This window comes from Podarcis pityusensis (assembly GCF_964106645.2).
Source record: "Podarcis pityusensis genome assembly, chromosome: 10".
Classification (NCBI taxonomy): domain Eukaryota; kingdom Metazoa; phylum Chordata; class Lepidosauria; order Squamata; family Lacertidae; genus Podarcis; species Podarcis pityusensis.
Genome location: NC_138035.1, coordinates 22,787,555 through 22,812,297, shown reverse-complemented (window position 1 = coordinate 22,812,297; position 24,743 = coordinate 22,787,555). Strand labels below are relative to the sequence as shown.

General features: G+C 43.9%; 1 protein-coding gene across 4 annotated transcripts in view; it reads left to right on the top strand.

Moving 5' to 3' along the window:
* The window catches only part of CREB3L2 (cAMP responsive element binding protein 3 like 2), a 275,941-nt gene continuing 251,198 nt past the window's right edge, over window positions 1–24,743 (top strand). For 3 of the 4 annotated variants that reach the window (XR_013991331.1, XR_013991332.1, XM_081024044.1), the window contains exon 1: window positions 1–485. Coding sequence is in view for 2 of the 4 variants with exons in the window: in XM_081024044.1 (XP_080880170.1) it covers window positions 378–485 (108 nt within the window). In the remaining 2 variants the exon portion in view is untranslated. The remainder of the gene's footprint in view (window positions 486–24,743) is intronic. The other variant, XM_081024045.1, reaches the window with a different exon arrangement.

Sequence of the window (24,743 nt, the reverse complement as noted above, 5' to 3'; positions counted from 1 at the left end):
GGAGGGAAGGCAGCAGCTGGTGGCAGTTTGGGGTTTCAGGAGCTCTGGGGAAGGTCTCTGCCAGTTGGGAAACGGAGGTCTTGCTTGAAAGCAGATGCGCGCCCGAGATCTAGGACATATGGTTGTAAAACTAGCTGGCTGTTGCATTTATTTATTTTTTGCTAGTTATAGATTGGCGAGTGTCTGACATTTTCAGTTATATTATTATATAGCTTCTATTTTATTCCTTTTCTAAAGGAGTAAGGCGCACAGAGGCAGGGGCGGCGTTGTTTTTTTCAGCCTTATGGCACAAATTTGTTTTCTGTGATCGTTCCGAGGTGCTCCAAGAGTGCATATTTCTCTCCCCACTCCCGCTCTTGGTATTGCTGAGGTCCGAAATGGCCATGGATGGGCTGGAAAGCGGGGAGCAGAACCTGTTGCACTGGGACCGAAAGCTGAGCGAGTTGTCGGAACCGGTGGACTCTGATGCCCTGCTCTACAGCACGGTGAGAACACGGTCAAACACTGGGACGGTGGTAGTGGTGGAAGGCATGGGAAAATGGGGCGGCACAATGGAACTTTATTCTGTTGGCTTGCTGATGCAGTTATCCACCCTGTAAGAAAATAGGCACAGTGTGTGGTTTTTTAAAAAGTAACTTCGAGGTGGGGTTTACTCTTTGTGGGTGGAAGAAAAAGTTCTGGCTGGTGCACATCTGGCTTCAGAAAGTCATCCTGCTATTAGCAACCCCTTCCTGGGCTTTCATTATGTAGGAGGAGTCTCTTTTTTCTTGGAAAAAAGTTATGTTGAGCTCATCTGGAATTGGCATCTCTTGCACTTTGTCTCTCCACCTCCCCTTTCATGACTTAAGTTTTCCTCCCTCTGTTTTCAAAAAGGGCATTCTGCTCTGTCTGCTCATGGCTGTTAGAATAAGTGCCAGGTGCTGTCTGCTGTAGGGCCAGTGAAGAGTTCTCAAAACAGCTTTATGGTTTTTTAAAAAATAGTGGAGAGCCTGGAGTTTGGAATTTCAGCGGGGGGGGGGGGATTAGGAGCTGCTGGTGCAAGGAGGAAATACCTGTACTTTGAAAGGTTATCTGTGTTTCTTGATGCAAATCTAATTACTGCCCACAAGGCCTGTTTGGACCAGCATATATATGTGTGTGTGGTTTAAGCGTGGGGATTCCTATTTCTTCAGAAGTGCTTGTTACGAAACTTTTGATTGGACTCTTTCCTGTTTCTGCACATTAAGAGGTTCCTATTAAGAGCTGTCAGCAAGAAAATAGCAGTCTTTCTGAGAACTGCAATAACGGTCTCATTCTTTGGGCAGCATTCCAAGCTCTGAAACTTTTGCAGACCTGGTTTCTTGTGTTCCCTCTGCCCTGCCTGCTTTTAGTTTGCTGAAAGGAAGTAAATGCCCACGTCTCCAAAGAATATTTATGGTGGTTCTGCAGTGGTAGCCATGAAAGCAAATAAGAGATAATCAGTGCTTTGTGCCAGATGTTGGAGGTTTTCCTCTTGCTGGAAAGTGTGCACCGACTTTATCCAAACTCAGTCTCTGCACGTACAACTTTATTCCCAGACTGCTGGAGAAAAAGGAGATCTGTTTGAGCAAGCAAAGTTGGTGGTGTGTGTATCTTTTTCTTTTACCATCTCACTTTTATTTTGAGAACACTTGGCACTTAAGGCAAGAATGACTTGGAGCATGTGCAAAGTTCCTCCCCACTGTAAAAAGTTGAGTTTTTTCTTTTTTAGAAGGAAAACACATCTGAGGAGAAAGCATTTTGAAATGTGCAGAATGATTTTTCCTCCTCAGGAAGAGAACCAACTTTTTGAAAAATCAGAGGGAAAAGTGCTTCCACCCACTGTGAGGACATAACGTTTTAAAAACAGACTCCAAGTTGGCACTGGCTGCACGCGCAGTTCATATTCACATATACTAATGCATTTCCACATGGCAAATGTCCTATCCATCCAGACTAGTGTGGTGTCTGAGAGAGCAACAAGTCTCTCTGCATTTCACAAAGAGAATTTCCCTAGCTCTCTGGCACACAACACCCCACCTCTCAATATCCTGGGGTGAGTGGTATCCAAAATATTAGAGGAGGCTAAGTTTCCCTGGCCCTGATTGTTTACACTTTATTTCTGCTGGTGAAAAGATCCTTGCTGACCCAAAGCAAGCATACCCTTGTATCGAGCCTAGGTATTTCAACAGAAGATGGTGCTTCATCTTAGTTTTTGGCATCAGATGGTACACTTGCCATTCATAGGGTACTAGGAACGCACCCCGTGTGGTTGATTTGGGACTGCAGAGTCTGGTTGCACTCTTCACACGGTAGCGTTCCTGGCAACACTTGGCAATGACATGGGCACTCCCCATTGCAATTAAACCAAAGTACCTAATAAGGGGTTCTAGATGTGATAGCCTCAGTGCAGCTCAGCAGTCAAGAGGCAATTAAGTTCAGCCACTTTCTCTGCTTATGGCATTAATTCTTGGAGCTCAGCATGCCAGTCTCTGCTGTCCTAGACTGAACGTTTTAGAAGTGTGGCTAGCTCAATGTGTGATCTGTAATGGATATATGGAAATTAATTTCAGCTGGGCTTTATCACAAGGTCGTTCTTTCAGTGCACCCATGGCAGGTATATTTGCCAGGTGCTAGCGCAGGGTTTATTATTAATTAATTAATTAATTAGTAAGTAAGTAATTAAATTTGTTACCCATCCTTCCCTGGTTACCGTTTAAAATCCAGAATTAACGATCTTACAGTTACAGGAATATGGTGGGTCCTGAAAACATACATCTGAGGTGTGTAAAGAGTTGATTCTTTAGCATTTCCTGAAAGAGGTACAGTGATGGAGCCATATTCACCTCTGTGCTGAGGGTAGCCATGGTGATGCTCTCCAGATGTTGTTGGACTGCAGCTTCCATCATCTTGTACCATGGCCCACCTGCTGGGGCTGGTGGATATTGGGAAGCCAATAACAACTAGGAGGGCTGGATTTAAGTTTGATGAGGCCCTAAGCTACTAAAGGTAATGGGGCCCTTTATATGTCCAGCTGTCCTTTGTCAACAACAAATTGTCGCTGTTTTTTGTGTTGAATATATGCTATGTGGTAATTTACAGACCTAATAGGTATCTAAAGCCATTTGCACATAATGCCATGCAACCAGTCCATGCAGAATGTAGGCACCCTATATCTAGAAATGAGCAAACCAGTGATATTTTAGGAAGCAGGCGAGCAGGTGGGGCCCATTGCTTGCATCATAGGAGGCTACACAACACAAAACACTGTTGTTGTATGTAGGTTTTATTTTATTTGTTTTTTTACCTTATATTTTGGCAACGTACATCCAGATTTTCCCCATTTAAACTTTTTTGGGGGCCCACAAGAGAGTGGGGCCCTAAGCTATAGCTTGTTTAGCTTATACGTAAATCCAGCACTGATGTTGGGGCACCTTGTGCTAGTGTGACCTAGAATGGGGCCCAGGATGAGACTATGCAGATAAAGGGCTGTCTTGGTTCCCAGCGGTTCCCATTGAGTTCTGTGGGGTAAACTGGCTATGATTTGAGATACTCTGGAGAGAAGTTGGGAAGGGAATGAAGCTCACATGTCCAGGGTATGTTTAGTACGCATCCCATGCTATCCCTTTACTTTCTCCCCACATTCACTTCTGTTGAAAGGGATTTAAATACCAGCCTTCAGGGCAACATTGCAGAGGATGCAAAGCCTGCACGCCACCATTCTTGACATTGTTTTCCCTCCCCTGCATGTCTCATTCTGCCCTCCTGGCAGAAATACAGCATCTCATTCCTGAGGATACTTCTTTGTGGTCTTTCTAAGAGGGAAGCTCTCCCGGTGCACACACCTTGCCTATCAAAATGGCAGGGGTTTCCCCAAGTGAAGTAATGATGCATTTGCATCATTGGTGGAAAACCTGCTTTGCTTGTATAGCTTCAAATATTCAATCAGTACGTTTTTGAGCACAATTTAAAGTGTTGGTGCTGATCTTTAAAGCCCTAAATGGCCTCAGCCCAGTATACCTGAAGGAGCATCTCCACCCCCATCGTTCGGCCTGGACACTGAGGTCCAGCACCGAGGGCCTTCTGGTGGTTCCCTCACTGCGGGAAGTGAGGTTGCAGGAAACCAGGCAGAGGGCCTTTTCGGTAGTGGTGCCTGCCCTGTGAACGCCCTCCCATCAGATATCAAGGAAATAAACAACTACAGTGGTACCTCGGGTTAAGAACTTAATTTGTTCTGGAGGTCTGTTCTTAACCTGAAACTGTTCTTAACCTGAGGTACCACTTTAGCTAATGGGGCCTCCCACTGCCACCGCTCCGCTGCTGCGCAATTTCTGTTCTCATCCTGAGGCAAAGTTCTTAACCCGAGGTACTATTTCTGGGTTCACGGAGTCTGTAACCTGAAGCGTCTGTAACCTGTGGTACCACTGTATCTGACGTTTAGAAGACATCTGAAGGCAGCCCTCTTTAGGGAAGTTTTTGTTTTGTTTTTGTTTTGTTTTTGTTTGGCTGATGTTTTCTCGTGTTTTTAATATTCTGTTGGGAACCGCCCAGAGTGGCTGGGGAAACCCAGCCAGATGGGCAGGGTATAAATAATAAATTATCATCATCATCATAATTGATACCCTAATTTAGGGAAAATCCGGACACAAACAAATGTTGTAGCTTTTTTAAAAATAGAAAATTCCCAAAGTGGTTGAGCTTGGGGTGGGGGTGGGGATGGAGACTGCAATTTTATGTTGCCGAAGATCCAGGATGAAAATTCCCCCCGGATGCCACTTCCAACCTTGAAATTCCAGACGTATAGCAAACCTGCCGTAATTAGAAGGAGCAGATTATGGGAAACACTTCTGCCTGAATAGCTGGAGAGCTCTGCTGTGCAGTGTAGATCATTGTGGGGTTCTTGAAATGAAAACAAAAATCTATTGCGGTTTTTAGAATTTACCGTATTTTTTGCACCATAACACTCACTTTTTTCCTCCTAAAAAGTAAGGGGAAATGTCTGTGTGTGTTATAGAGGGAATGCCTACGGGTGGCATTCCTACGGATTTTCCTCCTCTAAAAACTATGTGTGTGTTATGGTCGGGTGCGTGTTATAGAGCGAAAAATACGGTATATACCAACAGTCTGAGTCGGCTTCTGACTTCCTAACCCAGAGATCAGACACATTTTGCTAGCCCTGATAAACTACTTGGTGTCCCCCCACCCTCTTTCCACTTTTCTTGAAATACATGGAAGCTGGTAATTGTTTTCAGCCGTATCTGAGATATGAGGTGGAAAAATTTCCCAGCTCTGTACCCAGTGCACCACCTCTAGATGGACTCCAACTCCCATCAGCCCCAGCCAGCATGGCCAGATATCAGGAATGATGGGAACTGGAGTTCAGCATCTGGAGCGCACCATGTTGGCTACACCAGGCTCTAGCGCATCAGAAATTTTTCCTGTATGAATTGCTCTGATTTGCATAGGATTCTCCTCGCCAAAGAATAAACCACAACAGCGAGATGAATTAAAATTCATTGTCAGATTCCAGTTTTGCTCGTTTCTAGTGGTATCGTTGTCTTCTGTATTGCAATTCCTTGCAATTAATATAATTATAAAACATAAAACTGTCAGATATTATTCTCTTCCTCTGTCACTCGAAGCTTCTTCTTTTACCTTGCATAATGTTATTTTTGTGGAACGACTTGGAGGCAGGGGCATGTTCTGTGGGGTCTTCAGCTTGCGAGTTGGCAAGGGCATTAGCAGCAGGAAATTCTACTAAACTCTGTTTTACTGAAGAACTGGTTGGGGAGGTGTTGCCTTCCAGCATAATATTAATCCACTGGAATTCCCCTCCACATTTTCATTAGACTTTCAAATGTTGGAATGCAAACCCACAAATGTTGGTTGTTTTTTTGTTTAACTCCTGCTAAATAGTTTTATCATCCATGACCCACACAGCTAGCCTGCTAGCAATTTTGTCATATCCTGAGGTGCTAGGGTAGATTGTTAACACTTTTAAATGTCACAAACAAAAACTAAAATTGTTGTTTTTTTAAACCAACAAAATCCAAACAAGACCCTGAATCTTAGCTTCACCTTATTTCCCACTATCAACTTCATTTTGGCCACTGAAACTGCTGTTTCAGGAATAATAATAATAGAATATTAGAATTGTTGGTAAAGATCCCTGGACAGTTAAGTCCAGTCAAATTTGACTATGGGGTGCGGCGCTCAGCCAGAGCGCACGGAAACGCCGTTGTAGAATTGTAGATTTGGAAGGAACTATGAGGGTCATTTAGCCCAACCCCCTGCAATGCAGGAATATCAACTAGATCATAATAAAATCATAGAATTGCAGAGTTGGAAGAGCTCTTGGTTGCTATTACAGTCATACCTCATGTTACATTTGCTTCAGGTTGAGCATTTTCAGGTTGCGTCCCGTGGCGACCTGGAAGTACCGGAAAGGGTTACTTCCGGGTTTCGCCGCTCGCGCGTGCGCAGACATTGGTTGTGTTCCTTTCAAGTTGCAAACGGGTCTCTGGAACGGATCCCGTTCGCAACCAGAGGTACCACTGTATTGCAACAAACCAATCTGGGTTCCTGTGTCTGGGGTCTGAACATTGCATATGCACCACAACTCTGGCAATTGGCTCATGTGAAATACTTTAAAACTCTGTCTTTAGCTGATTCTCAAGTGCCAGAGAATCCAGCATTTCTCCTTGGTGAATAGACACCTTGTTTTCTCCGCAGCTGCACATATTTGTGAGCCCCTGGAAAGGTAATCTGAAGAGCCTTTGCAAGTTGCTCTGAATAGAGCCAGTCTTCTAATTCCTCTTGACAGGTGAATCAAAAGTGAAGAAAGAAAGTGAGGGGCAGCATCGACAGATAACCACAAATCGGGCCTCTGCTGCTTGACTCTGGTTTCCGAATCAAACTTCGGATAGGGATGGAAGCAGTATGAAACACCTGGTATGAAGCACAGCTGCTTCAGCCATTTCCAAAGACCCTGGCCTGAGTCCAGATAAAATTAGTCACTGCTGTGCCTCATGGACGCCAGTGGAACAAAGCTAGTTGCAATGACAAGAACTGAACATTGCAATCCTGTGCATGTCTACTTAGAAGTAATCCCCATTGACTTCAATGGGACTTCCCGAACACCCTATCGACTGGCAAGTTCGATAGAATACTCACTCCTCCTTTTTAAAAAATTGTGATTATGCAAAAGAAATAAAGGAGCAGCTTGTCTTTCAACCCTGTTATCTTTTACAATGTTGATCCTTTGATGGACCACTTAGTTGGTCAACCAATGTCAACATATTGGCAGGGATGGAAATGTCTGTTGCTTCATTGCTTGCAGGCAAATTTAAAAGGCAGGTTACTCTAACCAGGAACTTGGAAATGTCAACAGCTTACCTGAGCATTTGAGTCAACCTCTTCCTCCTGTTGTGGTTTTTATCTGCCCTCTTCTCAAGCAAACCTGCTGTTTTGCAGTTTATAGGAGATATATATATATATTTCTTTTAAAAAGAGGTGTAATGTTGGAGGAGAACTGAGGGGGAATTTAGCAAAGTAGCCAATATAGCTTGACTGTGATAATCTTTCCATTTATACATTTTTAAAATATTTTTTTTAATGCAGATTTAATGAGGAAATGAGAAAAAAAGATAAAATTAAATAAGAGAAGGAAAACAAGCCAAAATAATAATATACAAACAATAACAGTAGACCACCATCAGTTTATATTGCAGATACAATGACCACCAGTACACAAATCTTAAAATTAAATATGTAAGTTAATATAAGCCCTCCAGTTTTTGCTTTTTTTGCCATATAGAAGATCCACTTGTACAAAAACCTGTTTTAAGAAAATAGATAACTAAAGAGACAGCCAGTTCACCTGTTGCATGAGAAGAAAGGCAAGACTAGGCAGGCCTCTTGTCTATTTTACCCACACCCTGTGGCTGCTTTTAACTTTACAAATGGAATGAGACCGGAAAGGTTAGGTTGTGAATCTCCTGCCAATTTGTCCAGTTGCACCATAAGAAAGGAGTATACAATTTAAGATGGTACAAGGGTGAGTTATTTTAGCTCCTTATTCTTTGGCACATGGCCAATACAGTATTTCTCTCCCCAACCTTTTTTGGTTTATCTTTGGATTGCTGTGTTGCATCCATGTTTGTTTCTGGTATTTGTATATCAAACAATTTTTGTGTCAAAGGAGCAAAGGTTTAAGCTGGAGTGACAAATAGGGGAACATAAAATACTTCTTGAATTTTAGACGTTTGCCTAGTGTCAATAGGCAGGGAGTTCCGAAGTGTGGGTGCTGCCACACTAATAGATGCAATTTCCTCCAACTGCAGTTGATTGAAGTGGTTGGCTGGGCATTTATGCAGTAAGGCTATCCCACAAGTAAACATGTGTTGGAAGCTGCTCAGAGTGGCTGGGGCAACCCAGACAGGTAGGCAGGGCACAAATAATAAGATTATTATTATTAGGTGTACACGATGGTTGCATAGTAATCTTGGGACCCACACATAAACCTCTCTCGACCTGACCTACCTTTCAGGGTTGGTGTAATAACAAAAAAGGAAGAGGATTATATGCATCACTCTGAACTACTTGGAGAAAACAGTGGGAGGAAAACAAACTCTGTATTTTAGTCAAAGGAGTGTACGTAATTGGGATGAGGATGGCAAGGAGTCCATGGTTCAGATTCCAGCAGGCCACATGGCTTTCCTTGCTGCTTTTTTCCACCTAAAGTTCAGAGTTGAGATCATTCTTGGGGATGAGCTGGGGAAACTTTGAGCTTCTCTTATCTCTCTTCAGGTAAATTACTTGGAAAGAGCAGTGAAGTCTAAACACCCACTTGCTTTGACTTTGCTTTCCTGTTTCCTAATGAAAATGTTCAGCCCTGCGATAAGGTAAAGTTTATCTGAAGAGCTTATCTAGTGAGTGGTTCTTCTGTGTCTTTCTGAAGCTGCTGTTGAGAATCTGGTTTGTGGCCTTGTCCCCTTTTTTTCACGCAGCTCGGTTTTTTTATATGCACACTGAAAAACAACAACAAACTCCATGTTCAAACGTAGGGGAATGAGGCATGCGTCTACATTGCTTTGCAGGAAATTAACGTGTCTTTCTTGATATCTCCGAATTAGCCACCTTATTTATTGCAAATATTTATATAACCAGACTATCTCAGTATTGTCTGACTGGCAGTAACTTGCCAGGGTTCCAGGTAGGGGACATTCTCAGCCCTACCTGGAAATGCTGGGGAAGAAGAAGAGGAGGAGTTTGGATTTGATATCCTGCTTTATCACTACCCGAAGGAGTCTCAAAGTGGCTAACATTCTCCTTTCTCGTCCTCCCCCACAAAAAGCAGTCTGTGAGGTGAGTTGGGCTGAGAGACTTCGAAGAAGTGTGACTAGCCCAAGGTCACCCAGCAGCTGCATGTGGAGGAGCGGAGACCCGAACCCGGTTCACCAGATTACGAGTCCACCGCTCTTAGCCACTACACCACACCAGGGACCTTCTGCGTGCAAGGGAAATGCTCTGCCACTCTCCCTCTCCATATGAAGAGCTAACACATGAGTGGGGTGCTGGCCCCAGTTCTGATGACCCTGCACTGGTTTCTTCCTGCAACCACTGTGTGCTTGAGGCAGGGGCTGACCATAGGCTCCTCCATGTGATCTGGAGCCCTTTGTGAAGATGCACATTCAGCCAGTTCCCATTCACAACTTTGCTGAAGTACAGAAGTTGTCAGGGTGGTGGGCACAGCTGTGTTTCTTGCCTGTGTGTGCTGTGAATGCAAGGGGGTGATCCTAGTCCCTCTCCGTTTGGAGACCTAATGAGTGAATAGGGTTGAAGTCCAGGACATAAGAAACAACTACTGTGTGCCTTTGGGGGGGGGGGTGAAGTCAAACTGTCGGAAGGTTGCAGTGCTTGCTGTGGGTGTAGAGACCAATATGGAAGAGACGTGTTTGGTTGCAGCTGGGGCAGATGCACCACGGCATTTCTTCTCTCTGTGCTCCTCCCAGCGGTCATTTCTCCTCTGGTCACTGCTATGGATTGATGACTTGACTGTCTGCAGGTACTGCGGTCATCTGCAAGGGGTTCCCTTGTGGCAGGTTGATGTTGCCAGCCTTCGCGCATCACGTTTGCAGACATCTTTGTAATGCAGAGGTGGCCTGCCAATTGGCCTGGTGCCACATATAAAAATACAGCTTTTGCGATAACGAACCTTTATCCTCCTCAGCTCATCCTAGGGGTGTGGCTCTGGAGGCTCCCTAAAGCACTGCATGTAGCATCCTTCGTAGTGCCAGTACGGTGGTAGCTTGGTTTAAGAACAGCTTAGTTTATGAACAACTTGGATTAAGAATGCTGCAAACCTGGAAGTAGGTGTTTTGGTTTGTGAACTTTGTCTTAGAATAAGAACATGTTTCACTTCCTGTTGAGTGTGTTCCATTTGTAAATTGAGTCCCCCGCTACTATAGGAAAGCACACCTTGGTTTAAGAACGCTTTGGTTTAAGAACGGACTTCCGGAACGGATTAAGTTTGTAAACCAAGGTACCACTGTACATCGAACAGGGTATGTGCTTGTGTTAGCCAGAACTGAAACCAAGAAAGGCTGGTCACCATTTCTTAAAATGCAGGGAGGAGAATACTGGCGCAAAGGAAGAGTAGCCCTAAGATGTGGGGAAATGGTAAAAAGTGTGTGGGAATCTAAAAGTGGGAGGTGCAGTCACTGAGAAGGCCTTCTCTTGGGTCCATTGACAGCACAGAATACCTGTCAGTGGGACTGCAAAGAGGGTGTCTCTTGTAGCAGCTGTAGTTTTGAAACCATCTTCATGGGTAGCATTCATTCAGGAACAGCTGGAAATAGGCACTCCTTGCCTCTGATGCCACCTAGGCCTCCAGAGACAGAGATGGATCAAGGAACACCCCAGACTATGTACCTGTTCCCTCAGGGGGAGTGTGACTCTGTCTATGGCAGGATGAGCACCCAGTTCCATCCCAGCATGGCGACAGAGAAGTACTCCTGCATAGCAGTGTAGGGCAAACCCAGATGCTGACTCATTGCCTTTAAAAGGTAAAGGGACCCCTGACCGTTAGGTCCAGTCACGGACAGCTCTAGGGTTGCAGCGCTCATCTCGCTTTACTGGCTGAGGGAGCCGGTGTACAGTTTCTGGGTCATGTGGCCAGTATGACTAAGCCGCTTCTGGCGAACCAGAGCAGCGCACGGAAACGCTGTTTACCTTCCGCCGGAGCGGTACCTATTTATCTACTTGCACTGCATGCTTTTGAACTGCTAGGTTGGCAGGAGCAGGGACCGAGCAATGGGAGCTTACCCCGTCATGGGGATTTGAACTGCCGACCTTCTGATCGGCAAGCCCTAGGCTCTGTGGTTTAACCCGCCTTTATCTGTTAATAAATCTTAATTCAATTGGCAGTTTTCAGAAGACGTTCCCTTTTGTTGCTGGGAATTTTCTGGGTGACCTCTGTGGCTGTCATTTTCCGATCTGCTCTGGAATGACTCACAAATGAAAGTAGGTTAATGCAGCACCCAAAGTCAGGGTGGTTCCCACTATCCAATCCCTTACTTTACCAGGGAAACAGGACTTTTTCAGGGGTTCCCAGAGTCGGAACTAAAACTGATGTGGTGACTTCTTGAATGAAGTCATTGCATTAGCTCAAGGACTTCTGCCCTTGAAATGGGATATCATCCTCTACTTATCTGCTGTAGAGAGTTAAACTAAACCCCAAACAGATATGGGGGGAGAGGAAAAGGAAAGGAAGTCCTGCTGCATAGATTACTTCCTCTAATTGGATAATTTTGTTGGATGCAATCCCCAGTTCTGGTAATTCCTCTTTTGTGTTAACTAGCCACAGACACACCTCTGATAACAACAAAAGGAGGAGAAGCAGCAACATTGGAATAAGTTGTAGTGGCCTTTGGCCTTCCGTGTTCATTGATCAACATTCAGCACTAACAGGGTATAAAACCACAAAATATATAATCAAAATAAAAAAAACCCCCAATAACCCCCCAACATATGGTTGCCTTTAGGGGACCTTAAGGTTGTAAGGAAAACACTGGGGCTTAATTTGATCAGTCCATGATCACTGCAGATGGTGACAGCAGTCACGAAATTAAAAGACGCCTGCTTCTTGGGAGAAAAGCAGTGACAAACCTAGACAGCATCTTAAAAAGCAGAGACATCACCTTGCCAACAAAGGTCCGTATAGTTAAAGCTATGGTTTTCCCAGTAGTGATGTATGGAAGTGAGAGCTGGACCATAAAGAAGGCTGATCGCCATAGAATTGATGCTTTTGAATTATGGTGCTGGAGGAGACTCTTGAGAGTCCCATGGACTGCAAGAAGATCAAACTTATCCATTCTGAAGGAAATCAGCCCTGAGTGCTCACTGGAAGGACAGATCGTGAAGCTGAGGCTCCAATACTTTGGCCACCTCATGAGAAGAGAAGACTCCCTGTAAAAGATGGAGGGCACAAGGAGAAGGGGACGACAGAGGACGAGATGGTTGGATAGTGTTCTCGAAGCTACCAGCATGAGTTTGACCAAACTGCGGGAGGCAGTGGAAGACAGGAGTGCCTCGCGTGCTCTGGTCCATGGGGTCACAAAGAGTCGGACACGACTAAATGACTAAACAACAACAAAAAATTGATCAGTTGAATGTTTGGTATCTGGTGGGCGGGGCTTGTGTGTTCTGCTCCGGAACTGGCCCCTCCCTTCAATGTGTTCCATTAAGAATGTCAGTTAAGAGCAGGGGTCAGCAAACTTTTTCCAGCAGGGGGCCGGTCCACTGTCCCTCAGACATTGTGGGGGCCGGACTATTTTTTGGGGGGGGAGGGGGGAATGAACAAATTCCTTTGCCCCACAAATAACCCAGAGATGCATTTTAAATAAAAGGACACGTTCTACTCATGTAAAAACACCAGGCAGGCCCCACAAATAACCCAGAGATGCATTTTAAATAAAAGGACACATTCTACTCATGTAAAAGCACCAGGCAGGCCCCACAAATAACCCAGAGATGCATTTTAAATAAAAGGACACATTCTACTCATGTAAAAACATGCTGATTCCCGGACCGTCCACGGGCCGGATTTAGAAGGTGATTGGGCCAGATCTGGCCCTTGGGCCTTAGTTTGCCTACCCATGGCTAAGAGGGACCAAATGCCTCTTGTTTTCTTGTCTCAGACTTGCCTCATGTTGTTGTATTTAGTTTCTCTCATCATGTCATTCTGTTACAGTTGCCTTCATTATTGAAACTTAGTTTACATTTATGTGAGCCACTTATTTTTCTAAAAGAAAAAAAAGAAAGAAACTCTGCTGAGGAAAGGTGTGGAATGTCCTAAATTACATTAGTCAGAGGATATTATTCCCAGTTTGCCAGGAGGATGGATTTTTGTTAATCATCTCTCCTCCCCGTTTCACAACAAGGGTAGGTAATAAATCAATCAATAATAACCCCAGAACTCTGGGACTTGCTTGCAGCTGACCTCTGTATTGTTATCAGAATTCAGGTTTTTCAAGAAGTCCTTCAAAACCCTGTTGCTCTCCTCAGTGGGTCATAACCACGAAACCATCAGCAGACAGTCTGATCATGTAGTATTGTTTTTCAATCTGGACTCCCAATTTGGTGGTGTTTTGAGGTGTATGGCTAATGGTTCTGAAGGTAGGAGGAACAGAAAGTGAGAGAGTGGAAACTCCCCTGTCAAATCCTCCCTGAGGATGAATTTACGTTGTCTTTTTTTAATGTGGGCTTCGGAGTATGTTTCAAGATTTTCTTTGAATTTGTGACCAAATTTCATTTCAGACAGAAATGCCAGCATGCTGCCCTCTTCTAGGTGGTCAAAGGCCTTGAGGATGTCTAATACCATGACTAAAATGATGGCTTTGTTTAATTTTAAAGGCCCATCACCCAGTGGTGGAGCAACCTCTTTTCATGCAGAAGTCCCCAGCTTCAGCCCCCAACATATTTAGGGCATTTTGGGAAAGACTCCAAACTTTCAATCTGTAGGCCGTGCTGAGCTGAGTGGGCCAATGACCTGACTTGGCGCCCGATACCTTCTTGTGCTCCTATGGGCATGAAATCCAGTGCTGGAAACAACCATTTTCCACTGAGGAGCTCTTAGAAGGCTTGGGGAAGAGAGTGAAAATTGGTGCGGTCATATTGTTTCTTTCTTTTTTCTTTTCTTTTTTTTAACTATAAATTCTTTATTGATTAAAAGATTTGCATGTCTGTACAAACATTATGTACTCTCAACAGGTTAAAAAACAGAAAATTATATAAAATAGAAAATTTATAAAGAAAAAGAAATAAAGAAGTGACAAAGATAAGAAACAAAGAAATCAATTTTTTTAAAAAAGACAAAGTTATTTACATAGTAAAAGTACTCATCAGCACATTCCCTCCCATCCTTCTCATTATACTGTTTCATATAACATTCTTTTTTACACAGGTTTACATTGTATCATATCAATTCTTTCTGCTTTGTATACATTCCTTTGATCTTTTTCTTTACAAATATCACTCAATTTCTGCTAATATGGAGTTATTTGTACAATGAAGTTTTACATAATTCTTAAATATTATCCATTCTCTAGCTGTTTTTTGTTTCGATATTCCTCTAACTGATCCCGTCAGTTTTGCTAATTGTAGATATTCTGACATGGGTATCTGCCAATCTGTAATCTCTGGGAGCGTTTCATTCTTCCAGTTCCTGGAAGGAACATATTGTTTCACTTACAAACCAAACCAAACCTAGAGCAATGGGGCAATCTTTCTGAGGAACATCTGCTTCTCTCATCTTGAGGTTAATTCTATCCAACTCAGCTGGTTACCTGTATCGGTTGTGTTTCTCTGTCCAGTTTCCAATAGCTAAAGTTTCCTTTCTCTATCACATGTTGTGTCTGCCTTGCCGTTTCCCCTTACAGCTGTGTTTGTAATCCCAGCAGTTTGAAAGCAGACTTTCTGCATGGAGGGACTGGTGGCACTTGCTCAGAAGAGGTGGTTGGTTTTCATAGTTTAGCAGATCCATTCGTTATGTTTGGTTGTGGAAAACCAACCAGTTATGTTTGGTTGTGGGAAAGATTTAGCTTTACTGGATGACAGAGAAATGGTTATTTCTTTTTAAACTGATGCTCATGTATAATTTGTTGTAATTTGAAGGGGAGGGGGAAGGATCTTGATATCACATGACTGGATTTTAAGCATATGGGAATGGTAAATTTTATGCTAATCTAGTTAAGGTAGGTAGACAACAGGATAATATTTTTATTGAAAAGCTAAGTCTGTTGTCATGTATTGGTGGGGGTAAAAGAAAGCAAGAAAATGTTGAAGCAGAGAGAGAGAGAGAGAGTACGCTGGATAAAAGGCAAATATAAAATTGCTAGGGATTGATCATATATATATATATATATATATATATATATATATATATATGTGTGTGTGTGTGTGTGTGTGTATGTGTGTGTGTACACACGTACACACACACACACACACACACACAGTCGTACCTTGCAACTTGATTGTTTTGGCTCCTGAAAGCCGCAAACACGGAAATGAGTGTTCCAGTTTGTGAACGTTCTTTGGAACCTAAATGTCCAACGCAGCTTCCGATTGGCTGCAGGAGCTTCCTGCAGTCATTCAGAAGCAGCGTCTTGGTTTCCAAAAGTTTTGGAAGTTGAATGGACTTCCGGAACGGATTCTGTTTGACTTCCGAGATGCCACTGTATATCAGTATTTCCCCCCCCCCCCAAAAAGGAGGCTTTCTTTGAGAACTGTATGAAATGTGAAATTTCATTTCCATCTTGCACCATTTGAAAAAAGTTGGGGGGAGGGAAATAGCATGGAAGATCCGGGGATAAAGACACATGTGTGTTATGACTATGTTCCTTCTGCTTCTCTTCTTTGGTGGGATTTGTGGAACCCAACCTCCTTGGTTAAACAACTGGAGAACGAAACATGCTCTTTAAACACCCCCCCGACCCTTCCTGTATAAAAACAAAGACCACCACTACCAGATGTAGAAAACGCTGCATTCATAAGTCGTGCCCCACAAGTAACAAAAGACCCTTTCACGGAGTGAGCAAGCACAAGTAACCTGGCGCCTGCTGGCGCTCCAGATGTGAGATTCCATTGTGTGCGAATGCCAGACTCTGGCCGTCCCTGCTTACTTTCTCCATCAGCAGCTGGAAAGTTTTACTCATTCACAACTCCCTGAAGGCAAAAATCCACAGCAGAAAAACAAGCCTTTGGTAGAAGAAACACTCTTGCTAGAGAAAGGCCTTAGCTCAGTGGGAGAGCAGAAAGATCCCAGGCAAGGCTAGGCAAGGAAACTCTGTTGGGGGGGGGTGTGTGTGCGTGCAAACACTGCCCCGTCATTGCTGCATGTGTTGGCTTGCTGTCCCAGACTTCCCTTGTGTTATGCCATGTGTCTATTGTGAATGCTAGAAAACGATATGATAATCTTTATTGTCATTATCCCATACAGAACAAGGAAATTGAAAAAAATCTACATCAGACATTCAAAAACCAACAAGCCTGCTACCCCAGCTATCCCAGCCTGGTTAGCCCCCTAAAAACTCTGATACCCCATAATTAAATACAATATACTCCCACAGAGACTACCTTACACTGCATTTAAAACCAAAATCACATTTGGATAAAAACTGTTTCTCAGGCGGCTAGTCCTAGTCTTTATAACCCTGTACCTTCTTCCAGGAGGCAGAAGCTGAAAGAGATCATATCCTGCACTATCTCTGCAGCTTTCTTATGGCACCTGGAAGCATAGATTTGATCCAAGGTGGGAAGAGTGCACCCAGTTATTCTCTCTGCAGTCTTTACATCCCTGGACAGCATTGTTTTTCCCCTGACCTTGCAGTTCCCAAACCACACACAGAAACCATAAGTTAATACACTCTCAACAGTACAATGGTAAAATGCCATCAACATGTCTTTTGAGAGATTATGTACAGTATTGTTGTGAAGAACTTGGGGAGAGAAATGATACAGCTCCAAAACCATTTAAAATATCTTCCTGTAAGCAGAAAGGGTTGCCTCTCCCTAGAAAGACTCAAATGCTCGATCAAATGTTTCTGCAACTATAAAGTGCCATTTTGGAAGCCCAGTATGCATTGGCAACATCTTTTGAGTTTTGCAGAAGTCTCTGTAGTTTTCTCTGTGTAGTTTTACAGAAGTCGCTCATGGACTTCTCAATTCAGTATTGAAGGCTTTGACCGTAATCAACAATGCGGTCCAAAGGTTGCAAGGTTCATTGTAACATTGGAGAAGTAGAGCCAATGTCAAGTCGCGGACTCCCTTGCAAGACATAACAGGCGTATTTGAAGCAGTTCAGCAAGTGGCATCCGGAGCAGAGAGATGAGATGAGAACAGGGGAATGTGGGATTATTGGGAGGGAGCGTCAGTAATTGCAGCCTTCTGTACCAAGGAGCCTTTACTACCGACATTTATACCCTACCATTCAGCGATAATTTGCATTCTCTTAGCTCGGGTCGGCAAAGTTTTTGTGGCTTGTGCCAGTTCACGGTCCCACAGACGCCGCAGTGGGCCGGAGTGTGTGTGTGCGCATGGATGTGCAAACGCTATTTCAGGCATTCCTTCCGGCGCAGAGGAGGCGTGCGCAGCTTCCCATTGGCTGCAGGAGCTTCCTGCAGCCAATGGGAAGCCGGCCAGCGCTGCGGAAGGCAGTCCCCACTCTGCTCCGCGCTGGTTTAGTGTGGCGCACGGGAGCTGACAGAGTGGGCAGCGGGGGTCCATGGGCCCCCATGGGCCGTATGTGGCCTATGGGCCTTAGGTTGCTGACCCCTGTCTTAGCTAGTCTATATACATGATTGCAGCTCTAGTGACTTTTTAGTCTTGGTTGTTCCTGTGTAAGATTGCCCAGGCTAGCTTAGTAAAACCTTTGCTCTTTTTAGTTGTGCTAAAAAGCATAGAAGGGAAATCTGTTCCATTCCCTTAACTACCTAATCTGAAAGAACATCATAATCCATAGCAATGAACTGGTTACCGGTTGAGGAAGGCTCCTCTATAACTGTGTGTATTTGTCCATGATGTAATGTAGAAGAAATGGAAAGAAAAAAAGGAATTCAACGCACAAATTTCTTATCGGGGCAAAAGCACTGGAAATACAGTGGAAATAATGCAAAAGGATTTGGTGTTCAAAACCCTGATGCTGACAGTAGGGAGGAAATGATTCATATGGAAAGAGGAAGTCTTGAAAGCAACAATGCTGAAAGAGAAGCGCAAGGCCAATGGTGGATGGCAATAATAGGAAAATATCTGTCTGGGAAGAAGGCACTGAGGAAAATACGTACACATTTTGAGTCCTTGATTTCTGTGCTGTCTTGAGATAAGTCAGGCTGTAAAAAGACCTTTTACCATTTCATAATGTGGAGGCTTGATTATTGTACTATGGCATGAACTGGATATTGTGGAACTATATTTTAGATACTACTGGAAGTGGCCACTTTCATGGAGTGATTTATATTTGGACTGACTGAGTAAAACTTAGTTGAATGCCACCATAAGTGTGAATTTTCAGGGCGCAGTTCTACATTTAAAGTTTGGGGTGCAGGGGTGAAGCTGGGAATCTTGGCTTATGCATTTACAACTTCACTTTCCATCTGAAGTCTGAATGCGTGTTTTGACCCTTGCGCTCGATTTTGAGGGGTTGGGAATGTGTTTTGTTCAGACACAGGGAGGCCACACCAACACCATACATTTAAAGCACTCGGCTTTCCTCAGAGACTCATGGAACCTGCCACAGAGCAACCACTTTCCAGCACCCTCAACAAACTACAGTTCCCAGGATTCTCTGGGAGAAGCCATGTGCTTTAAATGTATGGTATGAATGTGACCAGAGTTAGTTGTCTGCTAGTTGTTCACTGCCTCCATTCCTTCAGATTTGGAGGAACCCTATTTTGGGCCTGGGTCTAGATTCCTGCTAGAGGAATGGCTGTAACTCTGATAATAACCTTTATACTGCCACAATCATGAGTCTGATTTTGGTGTTTTTTTTTAAGGAATATGATATGCTTCCCACAGTCCTTTGGTTGGCAACTGTGAGAGCAGGATGTTGGGTTAGTTAAGCCATTGGCCTCATCCAGGACTGTGGTGCTGATGTGTTTTGGGGGAATACTCTGAGAATGTGTACTGTACATAATACAGTGGTACCTCGGGTTACATACGCTTCAGGTTACATACGCTTCAGGTTACAGACTCCGCTAACCCAGAAATAGTGCTTCAGGTTAAGAACTTTGCTTCAGGATGAGAACAGAAATCGGGCTCCGGCGGCACAGCGGCAGCAGGAGACCCCATTAGCTAAAGTGGTGCTTCACGTTAAGAACAGTTTCAGGTTAAGTACGGCGCTCTGGAACGAATTAAGTACTTCACCCGAGGTACCACTGTATGATAGTCCTACTTATCTGGGAGTGAGTCTCATAGAACTCTATGGGATCTGCCTCTAGGTAGTTATACATAGATAGTGTGCAGTAAGAGTATGATGCTGTGTTCAGTTCAGGCCAGATAAGTTTGTCTAAACTGTGGGTGTCACCCCTTTCCATATCAATATTGTTCTTAATATCGTAATGCTTCTGGGGTTGCCAGTGTCTGACTCCGTGACAACTTGACGTTTTGCAACTGTAGAACTAATTTGGAAGTTGTTTAGAAAATAGAGCAGCATGCCAACGTATCATAGTAGCACCTGAGTTGTAGATGAAATATTAAAGATGCATTGTTGCGGCAGGTGTTCTAAAAGCAGGCATGGAATTAAAATTGATGCTGCTGGGAATGAGCGGGGGAGAGCGAGAGAGCCAACCCTGATTAGCAACATAAAGGGTGTTTTTCAGTTTCAGGTTTGTGCTAATTATATAACATGTGATTTTCAGTATTGGTGAGAGAATAAACATCTGTAACTCTGGGCCCTGCTTCCCACTCTCCTCTCATGGCACAGGCAGAGACAGTTGTGGTGGCTGTATTCCCACTGTGGTGGTAAACCTGCGTGTAGCCTGTACCACTTCAAATACTAGAGGCAAGCATGTTTGATGGAGAGCTCTTCCCAGCATATGCCTTTGCAGAGTTTTTGGGATGCTGATCTGTATTTATAGTTTTTATTATTAAAATGAATGAACTTTATTACGGTCACAGACCAGGATAAATTCATTTTTATTATTAAAATCATCTGTAAAACTACCCAGTGGATTAAAGCACACTGCACATTTAAAACAACCCCACCCCTCAAAAAATATATATTGGGAACTGTAGTTTAAGGGTGCTGGGAATTAGATCGGTAAATGGTAAACTACAGCTCTTAGGATGTTTTGAGGACTTATGCTTTAAATGTATGGAATGCATGCAACCTTAATTGATCATAGAACTGTAGAGTTCGAAGGGGCCGTGAGGGTCATCTAGTCCAACCCTCTACAATGCAGGGACCTCAGCTAAAGCATCCATGTTAGATGGCAGTATATAAATGTAGTAATGATAATAAAATCAGCATGTTGCAGTAGAAGAGTTGTAATAGTCTACTCTTTCCCCTGACATGCAAGCTTTACATTTGTAGGCATGTTCAAGTTATTTTTCCACCCATCCCAAGTCTGTAATGGTAGAGGCCCCAAACAGGCTCATCACCTCAGTGAGAACTGGGATCAGTGCAGCAATAAGTATAGCATTTATGCTGGTCCTGATGCTAAAGAATCTATTGTTAGCACCATGGGGGAGTTACCTGCCCCTGGTAAGTCTTCAATTGTATGACAGGCAGAAATTCTCCGGTACAGCCCCCTTGCATTTCATATCTCTCAAAAAAACCTGCTGCCTTTGCAAAGCATAACGCTCATGTGAGTTGCTTTGGCCTTCCACTTTGCTCCAGAATGCCTTATCTAGTTCTCCTGGAAGAAGGAAGTTTTTACATTCTTAACAGTCTTTATTTAGATGGTGATTGGCATTCCTCGTTTCACAAACGAACTTTGGTCTAGGGTAAAAAAACAAAAACAAAAGCAACCCATGAAGCACTGTCTCATGGAATGAATACAAAAACGTAAATCACAGAGCTAGCTGATTTATAACAGAGGCTCCTCTAAGTGGAAAACCACCTACTCGAACAGCGCTGCCAATCAGGGTTGCTTTTCTGCAAATGTATGCAGTTCTTCAGATTTAGGAAACAAATGATTTCACCTTTTGCCAGAATGTGGTGCTATGTGTGCGCATGGACACACTTCCATGTGCAACTGAGTAATCTCATCTCCTTTTCCGGTTTGAGAAGAAGCTTGTGGCTGTGCTTCTCATCCAAAAAGAATTGTTGATGTGATTCTCGATGGTGGTTGGGCAGACTAAAATACTTCTCTCAGTTTGTGGCGGGGAATCTGTGTCACTCGTAGATGACACAATTATGCTTTGATCCAGAGATACCTTGCATGAGTGGAAAACCCCTTCTGCTTTTATACAACTGACACCCTGTGTGCCCATAATATGCTATTCCTGACGGTCTCTTGATTCTGACGGGTAGCTTCTCCAGCCTTTCTAATATTGGATAGCTTCAGCATACTCAGGAATCAAAAACTTTGTGTCTCATTTGGGGGAAGTGTATTTTTTTATGCATTCTGCAACCTCCATTTCCTGGAAAGCTGAATTGTGCAAGCAGGGTTCTTACATCTACCTCTGGATTCAACTCTTTGCATGACTTCATTGAGCAGTGTGAGCAGATTATAGTTTGGAGGTGGTGGCGGCTATGGTTAAATCCTACACTTCCTCTAAGAGGCTCAGTGTGACAAATGTTTGCAAACTGTAGTTAGTCTTAACTATGGTTTAATGAAACAAGCCAGGTTGGGACAGAGCGCTAAACTGCAGCTAAAAATAGAAGTGTAAATTTCTGGTTGTCTCCTAAGGGAGGGGGAATGAATGAGCCCAAGGCTCATTCCTGTAACAATAAACAATAGTTTATCACTGGCCACATTCACCCGCAACACTCAGCCAAACCATGGTTTTGCAGAAACACAGTGTCTCCTGGGAAGGCGCTTTGCTCCTCCTTGGTTCTTTTAGAGCAAGCCTTGTACTTGCTTATACATCATGATTAAGGAGGAGAGAGCTGAACCACAATCCCAGGTTCGTACAAAGTGTCAAGCCATGCTTTGGCTTGACTGATGTGCTGAACTAACAGGACTGGTGAGATGCAAAGCAACTACAAATTCCTCTCCAGGAGCCTGCATGGTCACAGGAAAGCACAGCTTGGCTTAGCTCACCTGGTTTGCAAGTCAGTCAGTTTAAATGCAAGCAATAAGTGAAAATGGCAAAATAGTATTTCGGTCAACTCTTGGCCATTTAATGTGCTATTCATATGCTGCTCAACATGCATTAAACCCAAGTTAGCCCATAACACACAAGTTGTGTAGTGATGCAGTTTTGAATGGTCAAGGTCAGCAAAAATCCCTGAGCTTGCCTTGATTTGACTAGCATAAATAAGCCTGTGCATGTCTGTGCAGAATGTAGTGGGGACTTACTCCCAATTAAGTGTGTGTGGGATTGCAGCCTTCATAGTAAGTGAAAGAAATTCACCTTTCTCAAGGGTCTGGCAACATGACTAACAAAATACTTCTTGAAATATGAGCCTCAGGAAGAAACACATTTAGAAAACAAGCTTAATTAGATGCACATGTTTACTGCCACCCAATCTCCTGTGCCAAACTCCTAAATATTACAGACTTTCCAGGTTCATCACACAGCAGGTTTCATTACCAAGCGAGGCAGATTTTTATTTACTCCTTTCTTGTCTATCCCCAGCACTCACGGTTGACTCTCACATTCAGGCAAGGCCGTATAGGGCTAAGAATTGCTTATCTTCAGGAACAGAGCTGAGCTGTGTGCCTTCAGACTCTTCTCTGGAAACCCAATGCATGCTTCTCTCTGAAAGAAATCCCACTGTGGATGCTGAAACTCCAACATTTAGGATTACAGTGTCACGTATTTTGAGAAGTACAAGCAAGCTTTTGGTATTGAGGTGACTTCACACAACACACCAGCGGTCTTTTTATATTATAAGGAGGTGGATAATGTACCTGGGAGGGTGTGATGTTACTCCTTTTTGAAAGTATTTGACATGCAGTCTCTGTTGGGGTGTTGCTTGCAGCTTACGCAGTACATTTTTCACATTCTCCTCTCTTATGGAGTAGAGTGAGCAGAACTAACTGGAACCTTGCAAGCTAGAGAAAAAGAAAGAGCCTGTGTGCCTATCAGGAATAGTAAACATTATTATTATTTATTACTATTTATTAAATTTATACATCACCATTCACCTGAAGATCACAGGGAAGATCACAACATAAAAATACAAAATGAGAACACAAAATGCAGAATAGAACAACAACAAAAACAAACCAATGACCCCCCTCCCACAAAACACATTTAAAAGGCCATAGAACATTCATCAGCCAAAGGCCTGGTTACAGAGAAGCATTTTCTCCTGATGCCTAAAGATATGTAGTGAAGACGCCAGGCAAGCCTCTCTGGGGAAAGGATCCCACTAAAAGGGAGTCACTGCAGAAAAGGCCCATTCTCTTGTTGCCACCCTCCAGACCTTTCACGGAGGAAACACACAAAGAAGGGCCTCAGATGATGCTTTCAGGGTATGGGTTGGTTCATATGGGGAGAGGCGGTCCTTAAGGTATTGCAGTCCTGAGTTCCTTGTTGGTATTCATAATCAAATAATGTGTTGGGGCTTTCTTCTGAGCTTGCACCCACTCCTCCCCAACCTCAAATCTCTATTTTTCACAGTGCAGGGCAGGAAGTTCATAAAGTTCATTTGACAACATGACTTTCAAGTTGAGCTGGTACAAAGAAGCCTGGGAAATAGGCACTGTCTGCTCGCACTCTGGTTTTCAGGGGTTAACAGGTTAAATTTCTTGTACATCCAGTTCTTCTGGCTCTTCTCGCCAAGGTTTCAGGCAGGGAATCTTTCCCATCCCTACTTAGAGAGCTGGGGATTGAACCTGGGACCTTCTGCAGGCACATGAGATGCTCTGTCACTGAGACCATGGCCCTTCCTTGCCTTATATTAAAAGTAAAGGGACCCCTGACCATTAGGTCCAGTCATGGCCGACTCTGGGGTCGCGGCGCTCATCTCGCTTTATTGGCTGAGGGAGCTGGCGTACAGCTTCCGGGTCATGTGGCCGGCATGACTAAGCCACTTCTGGCGAACCAGAGCAGCGCATGGAAATGCCGTTTACCTTCCGCCGGAGCGGTACCTATTTATCTACTTGCACTTTGACGTGCTTTCAAACTGCTAGGTTGGCAGGAGCAGGGACCGAGCAACGGGAGCTCACCCCGTCGCGGGGATTCGAACTGCCGCCCTACTGATTGGTAAGTCCTAGGCTCTGTGGTTTAACCCACAGCGCCACCCACGTCCCATTGCCTTATACTAGGCTAGGCTATTTGTCTGTGACATGTACTCTTGGCTAGCTGACTGGCAACAGCTCTGCAGGGTCTCAAGCAGAGGTCACCTGGTAGTCACCTTTAACTGGCATCTCTGGAACTGAACTTTGGATTTTCTGCAAGCAGAGGAGGTGTTCAGCCACTGAGTTGTGGTCTGTCTTCAGCTGCTCTAGTGTGAGACTCCTGCCAGGGCCTTATCCTCTTATCTCCCGCCCAGCTTTCTTGTACCAATGATTTAGGAAACAAACTTTGCTAATATACCTTCCTCTTCACTACAAGTTTTGTCCTAGTCCCATCTC